The sequence below is a fragment of the Ranitomeya variabilis genome, chromosome 7 (genome assembly GCF_051348905.1).
Source record: "Ranitomeya variabilis isolate aRanVar5 chromosome 7, aRanVar5.hap1, whole genome shotgun sequence".
Classification (NCBI taxonomy): Eukaryota; Metazoa; Chordata; class Amphibia; order Anura; family Dendrobatidae; genus Ranitomeya; species Ranitomeya variabilis.
The window spans coordinates 5,363,719-5,386,197 of record NC_135238.1 but is presented as its reverse complement, the minus strand read 5'-3'; the positions used below and the strand labels follow the sequence as shown (position 1 = coordinate 5,386,197).

Below are 22,479 nucleotides of genomic sequence, written 5' to 3'. Positions count from 1 at the left end.
TACTTAATTATTTGGGCTTGCTAACTGTGTCTGCCTCCCATTAAAGTTGTCCTCCACTGCACAAAGCTATGCCGCCTGTTTAGTCCTTTTACCAGTTTTGAACTGCATTTAACCTACTTATTTGGGCCTACTAACTGTGTCTGCTCCCATTACAGTTGTCCTCCACTACACACAGCTATGCCGCCTGTTTAGTCCTTTTACCAGTCTTGAACTGCATTTAGCCTACTTATTTGGGCCTACTAACTGTGTCTGCCTCCCATTACAGTTGTCCTCCACTGCACAAAGCTATGCCACCAGTTTACTCCTGTTACCAATTTTGAACTGCTTTTAGCCCACTTACTTATTTAGGCCTACTCACTGTGTCAGCCTCTCATTACTGTTTTCCTCCACTGAACAAATCAATGCTGCCTGGTTAGTCCTGTTACCAATTTTGAACTGCATTTAGCCCACTTTATTATTTGGGCCTAGATCTGTGTTTCCTCCTCATCCTGCCCATTGTCCAGCCACTGCTAGATGAGTCTGCTGGTACATTGACCCAGACCACTACATTCCCCTTGCACTCTACACAGCCAGAATCTGACCCTGCTGAAAGTCAGGTTCCCCTTTCGGCATACTATACCACCTTACACGGGGACAAAGAGGAAGGTGCAGATGAAAGTGCAGGTTCCTTCATCAGGTGGGGGGGCATACTCGTTGGCGACGTCACTGGCACAGGGCCCCTCATAGTATGCAAAAGTGTCTCTGCCGGTGGGAGGCGCCCCCGCCGTCAAACACACCATTCAACTATGAGGGGCCCTGTGCCAGTGCCAATGCCAATGAGTGGGCCCCCCCGCTTGCTCAGGATCACAGCACTTGCAAAGTTGAAACACTGACCTCTCCCTCCTCCACCGCCGTGACGTATTTCGCATTTCCTGGGCCCACGAAAAACTTGAGCCAGCCCTACCCCCCACAACTTTAGCCAAATGACCCCCAGTTTTCAATGCCTAACTACTATTATAAAGTAAATTAAGATTGACAAGCTTCAGTAATAAGAATTGATGTTTTTGGCATTAAAATGGGCACTGTAGGTGTTTTCCTGTCCTCCACTCACTGCCGACTTTGATTCCCCATTGACTTGCATTGGGTTTCGTGTTTCGGTCGGCCCCCAACTTTTCGCAATAATCGGCCGATTTCACCCGACCCGACTTTTCACAAAGTCGGGTTTCGCGAAACCCGACTCGATCCCAAAAAATCAAAAGTCGCTCAACCCTAGTTAAAAGTTCACCAGTGATTTCTCATTTTTCCAACAACATTTACAAAATCAATTTTTATTGACCACCTCACATTTGCAGTGACTTTGAGGGGCCTATATGACAGAAAATACCCAAAAGTGACACCATTCTAAAAACTGCACCCCTCAAGGTGCTCAAAACCACATTCAAGAAGTTTATTAACCCTTCAGGTGCTTCACAGGAATCAAAGCAATGTGGAATTAAAAAATAAACATTTTATTTTTTATGACAAAAATGTTACTTAAGCCCCAAATCTTGCATTTTCACAAGAGTAACATGAGAAAATGCACCATACAATTTGTTGTGCAATTTCTGCTCAGTACGACAATACCCAATATATTGGAGAAAACTGTGGGTGCATGGCAGGGCTTGGAAGGGATGAGCACTGGTGATGAGCGAGTATAATTGTTGCTCGGGTGGTCTCTGAGTATTTTGACGTGCTTGGAGATTTAGTTTGAGTCAATGCAGCAGCATGATTTGTGACTGCTGGACAGTCTGAATACATGTGGGGGTTGCCTGTTTGTTAGGGAATCCTCACATGTATTCAGGCTGTCCAGCAGTCACAAATCATGCAGCTACGTCAACTCAAACGAAATGTCTGAGCACGTCAAAATACTAGGAGGACACTCGAGCATACTCGGGAAAACCTGGCCAACGAGTATACTCGCTCATCAGTAATAAGCACCGATAGACTTTTTGAAAGCAAAAATGGCTGGAATCGAGAGCAAACGCCATGTCGTGTTTGGAGAGTCCTTAATATGCCTAAACAGTAGAAACCCCCACAACTGGCCCCATTTTGGGAACTAGACTCCTCAAGGAAAGCATCTAGATGTGTGGTGAGCACCTTGAACCCCCAGGTACTTCACAAAATTTCATAACGTTGGGCCGAGAAAATAAAAAAATCATATTTTTCCCACAAAACTTTTGTTTTAACCCCATATTTTGTGTTTTCACAAGGTTAACAGAAGAAAATGTGCCATAGAAATTGTTGTGCAATTTCTCCTCAGTACGTTGATACCTTATATGTAGTGGATAACTGCTGTTTCAGCGCACAGCAAGGCGTACTATTTGAATTTTGGAGCTCAAAATTGTCTGGAATAGATAGTGCACACCATGTGGCATTTGGAGAGACCCTCAAGTGAGTGTAGTCATCAGCTGGTGTCTGTGCATAGCGATAGCTTTACTGCAATCCACAGGCACAGGAGACAAAAAGATGAACGTTGAGTACTTTTTGGGAACATTTCAATAATACATTTTCTTTATTGAGCACATCAATCTCTACAGAGCGACAACGTCAGCGGATATCTGCTCTCATGGCGAGCGGCAGTCTAGGGTGCAGGAGGCAACAGGAAATTCTTGTGAGATAATGAGATGTAAAATGTCAAAAACATTAAAATATAAACTTCATAAAAGAAGCCAAAAGCCAACGACGTCCACCTAGTATTCAGAGCGAGGATCAGCGGGACCAGGGACCACAACACTGGACTCCTTGTCTGTAGCTCCAATGTTCTCCAGAACTTTACTCCATTTTTCACCTAAACTTCATTTGTTGTTATTTTATTGTTCCTTTAGGTTCTGACAAGAAAATCAAGAAAAGTAATTAGATGAATGATTAAGTGCAATGATGATCGGTCTTCAGACACCAATATGTACACGCTGGAACAAAACTCGGGGGCGGCAGATAAAAAAACTCCAGATTTCTGAGTCCTCGCTGGGCTGATACTTTATCATCACATAGGTATGAAGAGTTTTCTTTACTGAAACCTTCTGCTAAACCTCATTGCTGGCTACTGACTAAGAGCAAGGTCATTAACACCGGCTATATCTGAAGAATGCTGCAAACTACACATTTGATTTAATTTTCCCAATTACAAAAATAAGCCATGTTTTATTCTACAGAAAGGTATCATGTTCATGGGAAAACCCATTTAATGGATAACCCTCATCATTACTAATCCTCTTACCTCCATTTATGGAGTTCCTCATCTTCACCAGGGGCTCTAAAAGTTTCTTCTCCTCTGTGGTGAACAGGAACAAGTCTAGAGCTTTCTCTTTAATGGAGGGCTGACTGCTTAAGATCCGTGATTTCTCCTCATCATTACCGTCATTTAGGTCATCGACCACCACAATCACATTTTTATCTAAAAAAATGTAAAAAATCCACGACGAGTCATTCATCACCTTAATATGTAAACTATAAAGCCAATCAGAGCATAATATGTCTCATTGTATGGTAATAATTGATTCATATTTGTACATTTTCATCTGAGAAGATTTGTACTGCAGATGTGATCTTCACTCTGAAGGCCCAAACACCGAGGAACCAAATCCCAATCTAAGACCAATACGTTAGACACTAAATAACCAAAACCAAAACCACCACATAAATCAGTGGAGACCCAAGTATCTAATGAAGCCTGAAATAAGAAACACTACACAACCTTTATAGTGGTTGTGTAATAAAAAAAAAACAAAGTTTAGAAACAACTTACTTCAATACTTTATGTCTGGTGGCCGATCCCCTCTGGTATCAGGACGGAAGCTCTGCTCCCAACTTGTGTTCCATACAGTAGAGTTCTTGTTTTGTCACATCGTCAGGTCTGGTGTGAAGGGAGCCGGCTTACTGCTCATTTCTATAGCGAAGCCAGACTCCTTCTCTGTCTCAACAAAAGTATTGACCGAGAAGAGCCAGTGACTAAGCGATGGAAATGAGCAGCCAATCAATGTCACACAAGGCAATGGCCACCTGCCGACACAAGAAACTTTCTTATATGTTGAGCAGCAGAGCAAACCTGTGACCAGAGGGGATTGAAGAACATTCACTAATGGAACTTTATTAGTATCTTAATGTTTTTCCCAAATTTATGCATCATTTTTTGGGTTGGACAACTCCTATAAGACCCTGTGAATACTCTGTGAAATTGCCACTTACTCATCATCAAGGACATGTAGTCCAGCTCTTCGTCATACAGAGAATCAGTGACATCTGTGATATTGATCCTCCCTCGGTTTTTCGTGTGATACAAGATTCCAAAGGTACAATTAGATACGTTAGTCATGAACTGTTGGAAGCCTCTGTTGGAAATATAATAGGACTGGACGTTTTCTACAGAACCTCGGAAATATTCAGATTCCAGCTCCATCTTCAGCCATTCATATTCACTTTCTGAAGATCTTGAAAAGATTCCAACCTTATGGCCCTGTTAAAGTCAGAAAGACCATAGAGAAAAGAGGAAAACATGAGAGATATTAGAAATGTCAACTTTAGATCCTTTATGATCACCCATGAGATTTATTATTCTTTTCTACAGTAAGAATTTGCCAATTGAGAAATCTTATGTCTTCAAATCCTGCATCACTTATCCAATAACTTATAGAATCACATCCAATATTGTCAGCTGCATACCAAAAAAAGAATGTGGCAGGGTTCCTCAGAAGTGTTGCCAGCTAAATAAATCATTCATGTTTATAGAGAAGCAAATCATTTTGCTGCTAATTGATTCATATCGAAATTTTAGGAATTTGCTGTAAATTTAAAGAAGTTGTGAATTGTGCAAATCACATAAATTGGAAACTAACATAGCCACTATGAACGCCAAGGCAGGGAATGCAGCAGATATTGTGTGGTGAAGCTGAATAGAAAGATGACACAGCAGCTCACAGCTCAGCCATACAGATAGGGAGGAAAAACCATAAAACACTGAAAAAAACTGTTCAGAGAGTGTGTGACAGCACAGCAGTGAAGAATATTTACCCACAGCCAAATATGTATAGGTCTATTTGACATTACTAAGGCTCTATTTGCACTAAAAAGCTTAAGATGTGGTGGATGCAGTCCTAGAAGACCTCAGAATGTTCTACATGTCTTCTCAGGGTAATTGGAGGCTTTGAGTCACTATAGTTGTGCCACAATATGAATTGTTGGAAATATTTGGTGAAGTTGGTGAATTCGGATGTAAAAACATTTGCTCTTCTCTATTCATGTGAAAAATTTGTGCACTTTTTTGTCAATCTTAGAATTTCAAAACAAGATGAACTTTTCCAATTTTGAATTTCCAATTTTTCTAATAAAATGCACAACTATCCTAATAATTTGGGTGGAGATATTCCTTAACATCGAGACATCTGACAACACTTAGAATATTGTCTATGGAGCTGTAGACATTCTCTCTTCTCCTCTTGTAGACATCTCATCTAATCCCCATCAGCTTTCTCATGTATGTCCATGTAGCAGCATTACAAGTCGTCTCTTACCGTCCAGGAAGCCGAACCTGGAACAAAAGTGCAGAAAATCTGAAATTCACTATGTGCGTTGAGTGACACCTCAACCTCTAATCTTATTCTGTGGAAGTATTTTAGACTTAGAGTCATGGTACCTTTTAAAATTGTCTTCATTTTCTCGATCTTCATGTTGTAAAGCTTGAGATTATCTTTATACCAGGCGATTTGTTGTTTTGAGAAATTTAGAACCGGAAAGTTGTGCCGACCGTTCATCTGCCGAGGAGGACAACTGTCTGGAGTCTTTTCACTTAGCAAAATTATAACATTTTTCAGGCCTTAAAGTCAAAGAGAAAACCGTAATATTCAGAAAGACTCAATCTAAGCCACAAGTCTAAACAGTAGAGACTTTGGGGAAATGTCTCACATTATAGGAGCACATTTTTCTGATACAGATACAGCAATTTCTGGATATGAACTGGTCACATTACCCTAGATGTATAGTCTGTATCAAGTGCTTCAGTTATATTTGTGATATACAAAACTAGACACAAAGCTAACTTACCATAATAAGAAGACAAGTCATCCACTTCTCGTGATGACTCTGTATCCCATCCGTCACTTTCAAAACAGAACACGACACAAGAGCAGGAAGAGACGCTTTTCCTGAATTTCCAATCTCCATCAATTTTAAAGGTTTCAGTCTTTTCATCACTCTTATACTCATTGAAGATTTCTGATTTCAGCACGTCCTTAATCCAGTCACATGAGTACGGAGACTTAGTCACAACCTGCGACTCGTAAGAAGTAACAGAATCAGAACAGAAAGTGGGCGAGGATATTTCATTTATCAATACTGGGTATAGATGTAAAGAAGAAAATGTTTCCAGCTTCAATAAATCTCTGTGTAAATAGAATATCAAAGACCGCAACCTCCACTGTCTCTATCGGTGATCAGTTAGACAAAGGGGCTGGTCTAGCTGTCAGCCAGCCTCCTTCACACACCGCCAGTACAGGAAGCATTACTCAGAATGGGATGTTCCCGTTAACGTATCAGGATAAAAACTTCATTGGTACTTCATCATGAGTGTCAAGAGATGACACTGGAGGGGTCATGCAGATTCCACCGCTGCCATCAATTGTCAGGAGATGACATCAGTGAGACCACACTGAGTCCCACCGCTGCCACCAATTGTCAAGATCGCAGCCAGGGGCGATGGAACTGAACCACCCACACTGTTATCTTTGTGTCATGAACAGAATTCTGCTGCCCCCTATTGTTGGGACAATTACACGATTAACAGAGGAGGCTGCAGCTGTTTCCACTAAGGCCGGTTATTGGGAAACTAACAGTGAGCCTATGGTATACACCTCCGATTCCCGCACCTGGGATTTGTGTATATACCCCCTTATATGGTCACTGCAAGCTCCATAATAACCCACAAAACTACTCGCTGCTACCACCGATCGTTTTTTATATACAGGCCTACAGGACGACTGATTCTGGTAACGTATGGCATTGGGGTGCGGTTTACAGAACAAAAGTAGCAAAACTATTACATTTTATATTTAATCCAGAATGATAGGCTGTGTTTAAAAAAATATATATAAACGATTTTACAAAGGGGACAAAATAATACAGCACATACAGTCACATAAAATAAACAGGATTACCAAGAAACTTACTAGGCTGATTACAGAGACGATTCGGCTTAGCAAAGGAGAGTGCTTCGATTGAAAAATGTCCAGTGACGGGAATCATGCATACAATGATATTAATATGTATCTCTCTACATGATTACAGATCATGACTCTCCTTGACATTTTATCTGCACCTGAATTACACCCACACACCCCCATGATTACCTCACGTGGTCCAGGTTGTGGATTGTTCTCAGCCCTTCAGGATTTTATGAAATTCCGAACATTAGCAATATCTTCACCTCAAGATGATAGCAGAAGTTTGAGATCATGCATAATTTTTTATTAGGATTTTACCTTTATTCAGAGACCAAACATGACATGGCTAGTGTCAGTGATCTGGCCCTATTGATTTGGAGCTTATAGGTAGGCATCCCAGTTATCAGAAAATATGCATATTCTTCCCTGATTAGTCTTGAAATTGAAAATCTACATCCCATCAACATCAGATAAATGCAAACCTCAAATATTCATAACTTTTCACTGGTGCCCCAGCATCTGCTGAAAATCTATAGCATTTTCCTTGAAGGGAACACAAGTTTAATTCCAACTCAGGATGTATTTCCTTTGGGACAAAAGAGACTCTTCCACTTCTCCATCTATGTGTAAACACATGTCCCTTTGACCCTCTGAAAAAATATTTCCTGTCTAATTACTTGTACTCTATAAGAAGTATTGGGTTCAAAAGGAATTTTAATTAGATTTGTCACTTCCCAACCATATGTAATTTCCTCTATGTCAACTGGGCAATTCTATTTCAAGGTAGCTTAGATTGTAAGCTCTTGTTCTACCGCTAAAGAGAGAGAGGAGGTTTGAGGGAGGGGGGGGCCTTCACTAGTGGCTTCAGGGATCTTAATATTTTCTATGACAATGAGTACTGGATTTACTTTGATGCAAGACATGGAACTTGGAGCTCCTGAGCCCCAGTGAAACCTCTGTTCCAGACTCCCATCTATCATGGCCATTATAATATTTGGCCATCGCATGTGATACAAAGACCTTTGACCTCTAAGACACAAGGACCTGGCTGAGGGACCATCGGACCATCACTGCACCCCCTCTATCTATACACCTGATCCTTCTGGTTTAATATCTTTCGTCTAATACTAAAAAAAATAATAATTTACCAACCCAAATAATTTACCAACACAGCACCCACCAACCTAAATAATAATAAATAAGAGACCTTACCCACAAAGACGAAGCACATTTCTGCCAATTTACATATTTCCAATTATCTGAAAAATAGAGAAGAAAAGTGAAGATCATGATTGACGCCACACAAAGGGTTAATGGATCAGGACAGATCTATATACAGTAAGCACTCACCCGATATTGGGGGGTCGACAAGATCAAAGTTTTCATTAAATCCTAGAAAAGATTATAAAATACAGTTACTGATCATGGTCCCTCTCATTAAATAATCCCCCCGTTATAAAAATACAATGGTAACATGTCAGGGACACAGCTGGTTACATCTGGGGGCTCTATAGGTGGGGTGGGGGGCAGAGGTGTTATTAATTTGCTCCTCCTATGGTTCCTCACTTCTACATAACATAATAAACTAATTTACTATCTATGAGTTTGAATTGTTTCGTTGATGATTTTTCTAGTTTCCAGAAAGATAGATGTCATCAAAAGTTCCTGCACCAATAACCGCTGCAGCGTGAGTGTGAACGGCAGGAGAACGGCTGATTTCCAGCAGAGCCGCAGAGTCAGACAGGGCTGCAGCCTTAGTCCAATGCTCTTCAATATTTACATCAATGAGCTGGCCACTGCTCTGGAATCCTCCACGGCACCAGGTCTCACCTTCCATGATGCCCAGGTGAAATTCTTGCTGTTTGCAGATGACCTACTCTTGCCATTAACAACAGAGACAACTTTGAAATCTTGGAGAAATTGAACTCCACATGGGCACTACTGATCAACCCAAAGAAAACCAACATCATAGTGTTCCAGAGTAGAAAGCCAAGATCAAACTAGCACCCTCCTTTTGTGCTAAACAACTTTACACTTAGAGAAATGGAGAAATACACCTACCTTGGCCTGAAAACTCTGTCAGTCAAGGAGCTTCAAACAAGCCATAGAGACCCTGAAGGACAAGGCCTGCAAAACCTTCTATGCCATCTATAGGAAACTCTACCATCTGAAGCCACCAGTGAGGGTCTGGCTAAAAATCTTTGATGCCACAATCACCTCAATCCTCCCGTATGGCAGTGAAGTCTGGGGCCCTCACACATACCCAAACTGGTCAAAGTGGGATTCCAGTCCAAGAGAAAAATTCCACCTAGAATTCTGTAAACACCTTCTCCGGGTCCATCGGAGCACCACCCACAGTGCCTGCCGCGCTGAGCTGGGCAGATTCCCACTGCACCTAGCAGTCCTGAAGAGGGCGCTCTCCTTCCAGGCTCACCTACAGAGTAGCAACCCAAGCTCTCATCACCATAAAGCCATGCTACATATAGGTGGTCCCCACAAACCAGGACCCCTGGAACAGCTCACCCAAACCCAACCTGACCGAACCGTCAACCAAATCAACCTGACAAAAGTCAGAATCAGGAAGATGGTAGACAAGGGGCAGGAGAGGTATGTCAGTGTCTGGAGTAACGAGATCAGCAGCTCACAAAAACTGACCATGTACCAGAGTCTACAGAGAGAATACAGACTGGCTCTATATCTGGAGAAACTCTCAGACCCCAGAGACCGCCAGATCCTGAGCCGGTATAGACTCAGTGCCCACAATCTGGCCATCGAGGTTGGCCAGCACAGACAGAGCTACAAGCCCTGGGAGGAAAGACTGTGCCTACACTGAACCTGGAAACCCTGGAGGATGAAACCCACTTCCTGCTACACTGCACCAAATACTCAGCAGTGAGGGACACTCACTTCAGGAGACTCTCCGATCTCTTTCCGGATTTCAGCTCCATGAAGGAGGAAGAGAAAGCATATATCCTGCTGGGGGAAGAAGAGAGCGCAGAGGAGAGAACAGTGCAGTATGTGAGCACGAAAGAAAGAGCAACACAGTATGTGATCCCAGAGGAGAGAGCAGCGCAGTATGGGAGTGCATGTCATAGGCTGTGAGAAAGACAACCATGAGATGCCATGGACTTCCATAACCCTCAATCTGAGTTTTTCTCACAGTGCTAGCGGGGATCTCACCAAGGTCATGGCAGCTCAGCCCGGCAGGGAAAGCAAAAAAGTAAAACCGTGTTTAGTCTTATTTCTAATAAAGGACTTTATTCTGGCTGTGTCTTTATTTACCATATAACTATAGGATTAGTAATGGACAGGTTTTTTATAGACGCCTCTCCACTAGTAATCCGTCGGCTTGATGTCACCTGACAACACAAAGGTGACATCAACCCCACAAATATGAACCCCACTTGCCACCGCTACAGGGCAAGTGGGAAAGCCGGGTAAAGGGCCAGAATTGGAGCATCTAATAGATGCGCCTTTTCTGGGCAGCTGTCAGCTGCTATTTTTAGGCTGGGGGGGCAATATCCATGGCCCCTTTCCAGCCTGAGAATAGCAGCCCCCAACTGTGAGCTTTAGCAAGGCTGGTTGTCAAAAATGGGGGGACCCTACACTGTTTTTTTTAATTATTTATTTAAACAATCGAAAAAAAAACAGCATGGGGTCCCCTCTATTCTTAATAACCAACCTTGTTGAAGCTGACAGCTGAGGGTTGCAACCCCCAGCTGTGAGTTTTGCCTGGCTGATTATCAAAAATACAGGGGATCCCACGCTGTTTTTTTTTTAAAATTATTTATTTATTGCGCAGACTCCGGCTGATAAATGCTCCCATCAGCCACTCCTGCTCTCACTGTTATTAGCGGCAGCAGGTGTCAGATGATGGGAGCTGTAGCGCCATCAGCTGACACCAGTGAGTGACGGTTAACTGTATACCTCCGATCACAGCTGAATGCTCCCGCTGTCTTTTGACAGCATGGGAACCGAGGCAAACACTGGATGTTCGGGCCCCCCATTTAAGTGAATGGGGTCTGGGTTTGGCTTCGGGTCTGGGTACTGTTCTGGTACCCGAATCCGAACTTTTTGTAACTGCTTGGCCGAACCCGAACATCCAGGTGTCCGCCCATCTCTAGTACTGGACAACCCTTTAAGTCATCAAAGTGATATCCTTGTCCTTTTAAGAATCGCTACATCTGAAAGACATAAGTAGCTGATTTCCTACCTTCAGGTTTTGGTTGATTTGCAGATGTTTCTTCTTCATTCTTCAGATTCATCGTCTCAGATCCTTCATCTGAATCTAAGATATAAAAGAAAATAGATGTTAGCTCCTAGAAATTTCTAGACTAATTCTGCTTTTATAGTTGTAAAATCAGTATATTAATTATTTTATTTATCTATAGATATTTTACCTGGTAGCAGAGGATCTTATAACATTTTCTACTGCAGTTTCTATAATATAAAGGAAAAAAAAACAAAAAAAACAACAAGGCGCCTCCAATGTGTCACACTGTATATGAAAGAATACAGTCCTTAGTAGGGAATGTGCTCACCTATTGAAGTTGTGAACCTAGGTCACAACTCCCATGCAGGCATAACCGTAGCAGCAGGTCTCCACGAAAATCCAAAAGGATGTTGAGGGTAGTAGTTTTAGGCAAACTGAAGACCGCGCACACGAGGTAGACTCTAGGAAGTTTATTGAAGCCTACGCGTTTCAAGAGCTTTCTTGCTCTCTTCTTCAGGGCATGTGGTACATAACACAATACAGGGTGTATTTATACAAAGGAAGGGGAGGGGCACAAAGGCCCTTGTACTATGATACATAAGCAAGATTTAAAAACATATATAGTAACATAGAAACATTACACATTACTATTTATATCCTAAAAACATTGATTCATGTTAAAAACCAAAAAAAAATTAATAAAACCAACCCTGCATAAAAGTGTGTGAAATATAAAAAATATGTATACAAAAAAAAAAATTAAAAATAGGCAGGAATCTAAGGTAGCCCAATGAGTATTCGAGCCGGGGAGCTTTGTGTAGTAGTTCCATTATCTAGGCTGTTCAAGTCATTGTGCCACAGACTACTGATGGTTCCTTCTTGATTTTTCTTGTGGAGATGAGAACATCTGGAAATGTTCTTATGGGAAAAAGGAAGACAAAATCTTGTAAGAAGGAACAAAAGAGCAATGGTTATACGCTGTTACTGATTATACAAAAAATTATATTATAATTTGTACTAGAACCCTCCCATGGGACCAGAGGTAGTTATTGGAGTGAGGCTCAGTATAAGCAACCACACTGCAGTTAGAGGTTTTGTAGGTTAAAGGATATCTGACATTACATTTAGCCCTTCAGGCTCAAGGGAATTCAAGGTATATATCCAAAAAACCTCTTTCTTGTTAAGTGACTGTGTGCGATTAGAGACATGTGCAGGAACGTGATCAATGGGGTGAACACGAAATAATAAAGGATTACTATTGTGTGAGATACTAAAGTGTCTGGAAAGACCATGTTTAAGGACAAGTAAGGACAAGTAATGATGTAAATAATGAAGGAGGTGGTGCAGGTGAAAAAGTGACTGATTGGGAAGGGGTGAGGAAAAGAGGGGTGTTTAAATGCTGTACTGGTATGTGCAATAATACCACAACACACAAGAAATGTCTGTGTTGTGGTATTATTGCACATACCAGTACACTTGTCCTTGCAACAAGATATATGTTGGCAGGACAACACAACCACTCCACCTCCGCATGAATTCCCACCGACACAATATTAAAATAGGTTACCTTAAACATGGTCTTTCCAGACACTTTAGTATCTCACACAATAGTAATCCTTTATTATTTCATGTTCACCCCATTGATCACGTTCCTGCACATGTCTCTAATCGCACACAGTCACTTAACAAGAAAGAGGTTTTTTGGATATATACCTTGAATTCCCTTGAGCCTGAAGGGCTAAATGTAATGTCAGATATCCTTTAACCTACAAAACCTCTAACTGCAGTGTGGTTGCTTATACTGAGCCTCACTCCAATAACTACCTCTGGTTTCATGGGAGGGTTCTAGTACAAATTATAATATAATTTTTTGTATAATCAGTAACAGCGTATAACCATTGCTCTTTTGTTCCTTCTTACAAGATTTTGTCTTCCTTTTTCCCATAAGAACATTTCCAGATGTTCTCATCTCCACAAGAAAAATCAAGAAGGACCCATCAGTAGTCTGTGGCACAATGACTTGAACAGCCTAGATAATGGAACTACTACACAAAGCTCCCCGGTTCGAATACTCATTGGGCTACCTTAGATTCCTGCCTATTTTTAATTTCTTTTTTTGTATACATATTTTTTATATTTCACACACTTTTATGCAGGGTTAGTTTTATTAATTTTTTTTTGGTTTTTAACATTAATCAATGTTTTTAGGATATAAATAGTAATGTGTAATGTTGCTATGTTACTATATATGTTTTTAAATCTTGCTTATGTATCATAGTACTTTGTGCCCCTCCCCTTCCTTTGTATAAATACACCCTGTATTGTGTTATGTACCACATGCCCTGAAGAAGAGAGCAAGAAAGCTCTTGAAACGCGTAGGCTTCAATAAACTTCCTAGAATCTACCTCGTGTGCGCGGTCTTCAGTTTGCCTAAAACAGTTTCTATAATATAGAAATATATTATCTGATAAATCTTATACAAATGTACACAAGTGATTGTTCTACTCTATATTTTTTTAGTGTCTCGTAGGAGGGTAGGTGTTATGGACTGGTGATTTAGGAGCGACATGCGACGAGCTCTGAGCAGGTGGGAACTATACTGACCGCAGTTCCTGATCTCAACACAACACTAGAAGTAGCCGTGGGATGTTCCTGTCACTCCCTAGACACCTCGTCACAGCCTAAGAGCTAACTACCCCTAAAGGTAGAAACAGGAAAGCTATCTTGCCTCAGAGAAAATCCCCAAAGGATAGGACAGCCCCCCACAAATAATGACTGTGAGTGGAGAGGGAAATGACATACGTAGAATGAAACAAGATGTAGCAAAGGAGGCTACTTCTAGCTAGATAGATAGTACAGGACAGAACACTGTGCGGTCAGTAATAAAAACTAGAAAAAGTCCACCGCAGAGAATGTAAAAATCTCCACACCTGACTAAAGGTGTGGAGGGCAAAATCTGCTGCCCAGAGCTTCCAGCTTAGCTGAATAGATACATACTGATAAGCTGGACTAAAGAGAAAAAACATGAAATGTACTGAACAATCAAGTCCACAACAAGTGGACTGCAAAAGGACAAGCAAGGAGTTATCTTTGCTGAACTGGTCAGAGTGTCAGAGAAATCCAAAACAGCTGTGACTCCAAGCAGGAACAATTGACAACTGGCATTGACTAAGGGAAAAGGCCAGACTAAAATAGCCGAGCCAGAAGAACGATCAGTGGAAGCAGCTGCTGATGCTAAATCCAAGAAGCAGCCATACCACTCAAAACCACAGGAGGGAGCCCAAGAGCAGGACTTCCAAAAGTGCCACTTACAACCACCGGAGGGAGCCCAAGAGCGGAATTCACAACAGGTAGGAGGCCTCTAGACGGACAGTTTAAGTTAGAGACAGATATGAAACCATCCTCTAAAACCTTTGAGCTCTGAAAATCCTGACCGGAGCAGGACCAAACTCCTAAGACGTACTTGTGATGACACAGCACTTCTTCTTAATTATGCCAGACATAAATTCTGTAGGCCCAGAATCATAAACTGTTGTCTGGAGTATTGTCTCTTCTTGTAGGTTAAATTGATATTACTAAATGGATGAATTGCTAAAGTTTTGCATCTTATATCAGCTTCTACAACTTATTTTCTACTACTGTTGCAAGACAATAATAAAAGGTCATTGAACAATGATAGGTATGTTGATTACACATTGTCAAGGCCAGCTAGTTTGCTGACTTGCAAGACAGAAGTGCAAAACTATGGAAATGGATTACATAATCAAACAATGCAAGTTAACCTAATCACATCTTTCTCTTGACCTCTGGATGCTGGTTAAAGGACAGTTGTGAACTATACAAGGATACCTTTTCCTCTGTTCTAAAAGACTCACCAGGATGTCAGCTTGGGACCACGGCCCCGGCTGGAAGAACACAGGACTTCTTCATGGATCATCACTTAAACCCCAGAGATGTCTTGAAGAATCCAGGTTGGGACAATCAAGTCACCTGTCCACATACCTCACTGCTCTCAGTTAGCTTCATATGCTTGTCATTACCTCCTTTCTGGGGGGAGGCACTGGTGGGGGTATGCAACACTGGAAGCAGCTCTAATCCCGGCGAGTCAGCAGAAGGGTGAAACTCTGTAATTTGCACCATCTTGGGTATTTGCTGAGACTGTTTTATACGCTATTGCGTGTTGGTGGTTCAATAAATTATTGCCGCACTGTTTTACCCTCACCCATTGTTATCTGAGTAGTGTTCTGCCCACGGGAAGAGAGCGGGCGTTCAGTGGTATGAGCCCTGCCTGCTCTATGCAGTCTTTCTAAAGACAGCTGGGCCAGCGGATAAGAGATGACCTACATACCCTGTGTCTCTACAGTACTGATGAAGAATGTTGACAGCCCCAATGGGGGCAATGATGATGATGTCTGAACAGTGCCTTGATGAAGGCTTGCTCCGAAACGTGCGTCAGGGTTGGCAACACACCAGCAGCAGTACACCACTATTGGTATGTAATATTCAAAAACGCCTGCTTCCTTTTACCATGTGGAATACATAGATTTATACATATTTATGACAGTTATCTCTACCTAACACATTGGGACATACAGTTTTTCTATACTTAAGTACCCTTCATTGTATATTTTGTGGGCACCCAATCTACATACATTGCAGGTGTGGACACACATATTGGTCTTGCACTACAGCCCTTTCAGTAGGGGTTTTGCATTTCTTGCACTATAGTACTTTAATGAAGGATGTGTATGTTGACATCATGTTTGTATACACTGTGTACTATATGCTATATGTACATGCTGCCATAGATGACACTTTTTAGAATGCATTACTGTATTTGTGTGAGCGTCTTCTGTGCCGCCACATACCTACCTGAGTTGCTAATAAAGGTATTTTTTTACTGTATTAACATATACGCTGCCTACTTTGTAAAAATGATTTCGGATTCTTTTTCATTTTGGTTTCATAATCCCACTTTGATCAGATCCTTATCAGATTTGAGCACACTGGGATCCAATTTTTTCAGATGAGAAGATGTAAAAAAAATTTCTCCATCTTCTCAATTCTATCAGTGAGTGAAGAATGGATGTTTTTTTCCATGAACTCGTTGAATCGCACGACTGAGTGCAATCCGATGTACGAACATAAACTGAGCGACTTTTCCTTCGGGCAGACTTTGTCTAAGGAAATATTTGGATATTTCAATGGCCACATAGACTAACATTGGTCCAAGTGCGATCTGAGGTTTAGTCCTATCATACTCAGACCAAAGATTTTGCTGTCTGCAAGAGCAGTGAGAAAAAAAATAACAAATGATGGTGGCAGAAGACTTCACTTCTTCATATTCAACTCTTCACATGAGGACCCAGCAAGCAGGAGCATGTCTAGCACATACTGACCGCCTTCCCACCTCTAACAAAACCGTGCAACACCCCAAACAGAGCTGAGAGGCCATCACCTGCTAGAAATGCCCTTCATGGTGGAGGCCACTCTTAATAACATAGAACTGAAATGCCCAGAACCCAATTCCATGAAATGATGTCTCAAGGGTCCACACTTTTCACTGATACAACAGTCAGAAGAAGAGATGTGTATGGAGTGTCACAGCTCCTTTGTTTAGTCAATCAGTGGGGGTCACAGGGCACAGACCCCAAACAATGAGCAGATGACCTATCAGGAAACGACTGTCTGTAACAGCAAAGTCTGAGTAGTCCCAGGAATATGCCCCATATGTCTTGTCTGAAAAGAGGTTTCCTGTTATGATCTGTTGGCCTAGGAGCAACATGAGACGTACTCTGGAGAAGGTGGTACCTGTACTGACCGCAGATCCTGAACTTAACACCGCAACTAGAAGTAGCCGTGGGATGTACCTAACACGGCCTAGACACCTCGACACAGCCGGAGGACTAAATACCCCTAAAGATAGAAATGGGAAAACTATCTTGCCTCAGAGAAAATCCCCAAAGGATAGACAGCCCCCCACGAATATTGACTGTGAGAGGGGAGTGAAATAACATACGCAGACTGAAAACAGGATTTAGCAAAGGAGGCCACTCTAGCTAAATAGAAAGGACAGGACAGAGTACTGTGCGGTCAGTATTAAAACACTAGAAAATATCCACCACAGAAAATACAAAATCTCCACATCTAACTAAAGGTATGGAGGGTATATCTGCATCTCCAGAGATTCCAGCTTGGCTGAATAAATCCTTACACAGACAAAGCTGGACAAGAAAAAACATAGAAATGCACTGAACTATAAGGCCCACAGCATGTGGACTGCAAAAACAAAGCCAGAACTTATCTTTGTTGATATGGACAGCATAGTAGGAGAAACCAGGCAGAGATGTGAATACTCCAAAAACAATGGACAACTGGCACTGACTAAAGGATCCAACCAGACTAAATAGCCCAGTCAGAATTGGTAATAAGTGGACACACCTGATGAATGCTGCGATCCAAAGACAGCAGCGCTACCACTTATAACCACCGGAGGGAGCCCAAGAGCAGAATTCACAACAGTTTCCCTTCCCCCAGGTGGAAGCTTCTTACCGCAGCTCTGTGTGATCTGTTACCATCGCTCTCAGGATCCCAAGTGAAAAATCTCCTACCTGGTCGTTTAGAACATTCTGAAGTCAAATCTTCAAAATCATCATCTTCATCTATTTTCACCATCACACGTTCTACAAACAAAAGAAGAAAAGCAGGAAGCTTGATGTCACCGGCCAAACCTGAGTATAATCCAGGCCTCACATATTTTGGGGGTTTAGGGTTCCACAAAACAACTGTCACAAAGTAATGTGTATATAAACCATCACAATGAAACTGCTGACTGGTGAAGTGAATGACACTGATTATCCGGTGACAATGGTGCCCGTTGGGTTGGGTGAGAGGAGATTAGGACTTTATTGGAGCTGAGGAAAATTGGGCAAATGTAAGGATTTAGCAACTCGGTAAGAACCAAATTTTGATGCCTAGACAACTGGGAGATCGGGGACATGGTACAAGTTTGCTTCTCCCGTTACATGATAGATCTGGGGGTGCGTCCCCGGTGTGCCATTGATGGGTTTGGGTCATCAAAGACAAGGCATCTGCTCCATTCCCACAGAAGAGTCACTATACCCCAAATTACTGATAATTAGAGGAGATTTAATCGATTCAATGAAAATGTTATTCCTGTCTAAATTTTGAATATTCTCCAGACCTGGAAAAGTCAAACAATTTGTGATCCAATTAGTGTGAATCGCTACAAATGCCCCGTGCTATCTTACACAATGCATAGAAAAGGCTTAAATTACCCCAGGTGAGGCCACATGAGCTTCCTCATAATGCCTTGCAGCTATCACATGGTATAGTGCAGCAAGTCAGGAAGGACTGTCAGAGCCTGTAGAAAAGCCAATGCTGGGAATGCAGCTGCCATTTTAATGGTGACTCTGGATAGTGAATGGACATTACAGCTCAAACCTCGGCAGTAAGGTAGAAAGTCATAAAACACTGAAGAAACTGTACAGATGGCATGTGATAGCACAGCAGAGATAAACAGCTGCTGTCCGTTTACCCACAGTCATATATATGTTTGCAAGCTTTAAAGGGGTTGTATACAGTCCTAGGAGACCTCAGAGTGTTACACTTGTCTTTCCAGGGCAATCGCGGCTTCCTCGATTCACAGTAAATCAAGTTTGGGGGAACAATTTGTTAAAGATGACAAACTCACATTTTAAAAGATGCCTTAATCTCTACTGATAATGTAAGAGTGCCATACTCTTCCTGTCCTACATGAAAGGCACCTACATTGAGCCGGTGACTAGGGTTGAGCGAAACGGGTCGGCAATTTTCAGAAGTCGCCGACTTTTGGCAAAGTCGGGTTTCATGAAACCCGACCCGACCCCTGTGTGGGGTCGGCCATGAAGTCGGCGATCTTCTGAATCTGGAATCGGAATTCCGATACCGATTCCCGATATGTTTAAGATATCGGGAATTGGTATCGGAATTCAGATTTAAGTGTAAAATAAAGAATTAAAATAAAAAATATCGCTATACTTACCCTCTGACGGGCCCTGGTACTAACTGGGAACCTTCCTTCATTAGAATCAGCCTTCCAGGACCTTCGGTGACGTCACGGTGACGTCGCGGCTTGTGATTGGTCGCGCGAGCGGTCACATGGGCGGCCGCGCGACCAATCACAAGCCGCGACGTCACCGTGACGTCACCGCAAGGTCCTGGAAGGCTGATTCTAATGAAGGAAGGTTCCCGGTTAGTACCAGGGCCCGTCAGAGGGTAAGTATAGCGATATTTTTTATTTTAATTCTTTATTTTACACTTAAATATGGATCCCAGGGCCTGAAGGAGAGTTTCCGCTCCTTCAGACCCTGGGAACCATTGGAAACCCAATGCACTGCATTGGGTTTCGAGTTTCGGCCAACCCCGACCCCGACTTTTTTTATAGAATCGGCCGATTTCACTCGACCCGACTTTTGAAAACCCGACCCGATCCTATAAAAGTAAAGGTCGCTCAACCCTACCGGTGACCATTACACCTGGACCAAGGACCAATAGAAGGACGTCTCTTCTGAAGAATTACATTTTCCATCATGCTGAGAATCAGTAAGAAATGTGGATGCAATGTGAACATGTGGGTGACACAGAGCGAGTAACATCAGGGGGCTCAGAAGACAAGGAGGGGGCACGATCTCTATGCTCCTCCTAAACACCAGCACCAATTCCCTGCGTGTCGGTAATTCCTCCATTCTGCGTGAGATTACTAATTCTAGAGATCTAGCATCAACTATTGGATGTAGTTCTCCTAAGAGTCAGTATTGACCAATTAACGAGTCTTCACATGCAGCTTTGAGTAAGAACCCAAACCAAACACGCCATTTCTGAACATGTGTTTCGGGTGTTCGTCCCTCCTCAGTGCAAAGCGGGAGGTCTGATTTCTTGTTATGAGAGGCGTCTGATAGGGATCTAAGGAGGAACATTTCTGCTTTTGGACAGTGCTGTGCACTGATGAGGGGCAAATGGAGCTTCTAGCTTGGCTTTCATCCTAAGTCCTATGGCAAGATGGCAGCTTCCCGCTCTCCACCAGGAGAACCTTCCCCCTTAGGGCTCTTCTGTGTCTCACGTATGTCGCCCATGTCTTACCTGAGAGTTTTGGTTGTTTTGCTGATGATTTTTCTTCATTCTCCAAATTTATCATCTCAGATCCTTCACTCCAACCTAAGACATAAGAGATGGAGTTGAGCTGCTGAGAATTATCTGTGCAACGAGATTTCTGCTCTGAAGTTCATAAATCCGAAGCCAGAAAAGTCCAAAGTATCAAATATCAAAGGAGCAATCTGCAATCTCAACTCTCTATAGATACAGGATCTCTCTACATAGTTGTAGGATCCCTCTCTGTAGTTATAGGATCCCTCTCTGTATAGTTATAGGATCTCTCTATAGATAGTTATAGGATCCCTCTATATATAGTTATAGGATCTCACCATATATATTTATAGGATCCCTCTATATAGTTATAGGATCCCTCTATATATTTATAGGATCCCTCTATATAGTTATAGGATCTCTCTCTATATATTTATAGGATCCCTCTATATAGTTATAGGATCCCTCTATATAGATACAGAATCTCTCTCTATTTAGTAATAGGATCCCTCTCTCTCTATATATAGGATCCCTCTATATGTAGTTATAGGATCTCTCTATATATAGTTATAGGATCCCTCTCTATATAGTTATAGGATCTCTCTCTATATAGTTATCAGATCCCTCTCTATATAGTTATAGGATCTCTCTCTATATAGTTATCAGATCCCTCTCTATTGTAATAGGATCCCTCTCTATATATCTATAGGATAGTTTTGTATATAGTTTGGGGGTTTCTTACCTCTTTTTATCTCTCTTCTTTCCATCGTCCTCTGCTTTTTGCAGTTTGTTTTTCTCATCTGTCTTTACTTTCAGTTTTGCTTTTAATTATCAAAGCTGCACAACAATCACAGTCACAATGTGCGGCCGGGAGGAGGCTGCGGCCCTGTCATCCTCTATATACCTGCAGTGTGTACAGATACTTGTGTAATGTCACCATATAGCCTGGTGTGTGCAACTAACTGGAGGGGTGTAGAGTTATATACATTCAGATAGGGTCACTTGTAACCTTGTAGTTCTCTGGATTCTTCCCCGTGAACATCATGATGCTTTGCAGAGATTATGCAAATTGCCTCTTCTGAGGAAAAGAGGACTTAAACTCTATAGCGCCACCTGTTGGAAGTAGCGATCCTACAAGTCACAATCAACCCTTTAACGAGTCTTGCAATATGACTTAGGATAAGGATAGGATTGCAAAGATTATTAACAGATGTGAAGCGATAACTCATCAGGAGTGTAATAAAGTGTGTGTTAGAGGGGGACACGCACCCATAAGTCCCATGAAGATGACCCCTTTTCTGTGGTTTGTTATCAGCTGGAGAGCGGCTCCAAGTATAAAAGTGAAAAATTCCCAATTTTTTGTTGTGAGCCAGACCGCTCCAGTGCTTCTAGTACCTGCTCCATACCTGCTTCTGTGTCTTGTCTGCCTGTGGCCTTCAGTGCTTCTAGCACCTGCTCCATACCTGCTTCTATGTGTCCTGTCTGCCTGTGGCCTCCAGTACTTCTAGTACCTGCTCCATACCTGCTTCCATGTGTCCTGTCTGTCTGCAGCCTCCAGTGCTTCTAGTACCTGCTCCATACCTGCTTCCATGTGTCCTGTCTGCCTGTGGCCTCCAGTGCTTCTAGTACCTGCTCCATACCTGCTTCCATGTGTCCTGTCTGCCTGTGGCCTCCAGTGCTTCTAGTACCTGCTTCATACCTGCTTCCATGTGTCCTGTCTGCTTGTGGCCCCCAGTGCTTCTAGTACCTGCTCCATATCTGCTTCCATGTGTCCTGTCTGCCTGTGGCCTCCAGTGCTTCTAGTACCTGCTTCATACCTGCTTCCATGTGTCCTGTCTGCCTGTGGCCCCCAGTGCTTCTAGTACCTGCTCCATATCTGCTTCCATGTGTCCTGTCTGCTTGTGGCCTCCAGTACTTCTAGCACCTGCTCCATACCTGCTTCCATGTGTCCTG

General features: G+C 42.3%; 1 protein-coding gene across 2 annotated transcripts; it reads right to left on the bottom strand.

The window, feature by feature from the left end:
• Positions 1-2,504: 2,504 nt before the first annotated feature.
• Positions 2,505-21,380, bottom strand: LOC143785067 (uncharacterized). 2 transcript variants are annotated; one of them, XM_077273737.1, is made up of 12 exons: positions 21,269-21,380; positions 20,524-20,598; positions 17,994-18,065; positions 11,383-11,457; positions 8,520-8,561; positions 8,382-8,428; positions 6,055-6,280; positions 5,648-5,827; positions 5,526-5,542; positions 4,204-4,471; positions 3,236-3,412; positions 2,505-2,846 (listed from the first exon to the last, which is right to left on the bottom strand). In XM_077273737.1, the coding sequence occupies exons 1-12, from the start codon at positions 21,324-21,326 to the stop codon at positions 2,824-2,826; spliced, it is 1,260 nt and encodes a 419-aa protein (XP_077129852.1). In that variant the 5' UTR covers positions 21,327-21,380; the 3' UTR covers positions 2,505-2,823. The 2 variants fall into 2 exon arrangements, with proteins under 2 accessions (XP_077129852.1, XP_077129853.1); XM_077273738.1 differs by lacking the exon at positions 17,994-18,065 and having other exon boundaries at positions 21,269-21,379.
• Between the last annotated feature and the right edge of the window lie 1,099 nt (positions 21,381-22,479).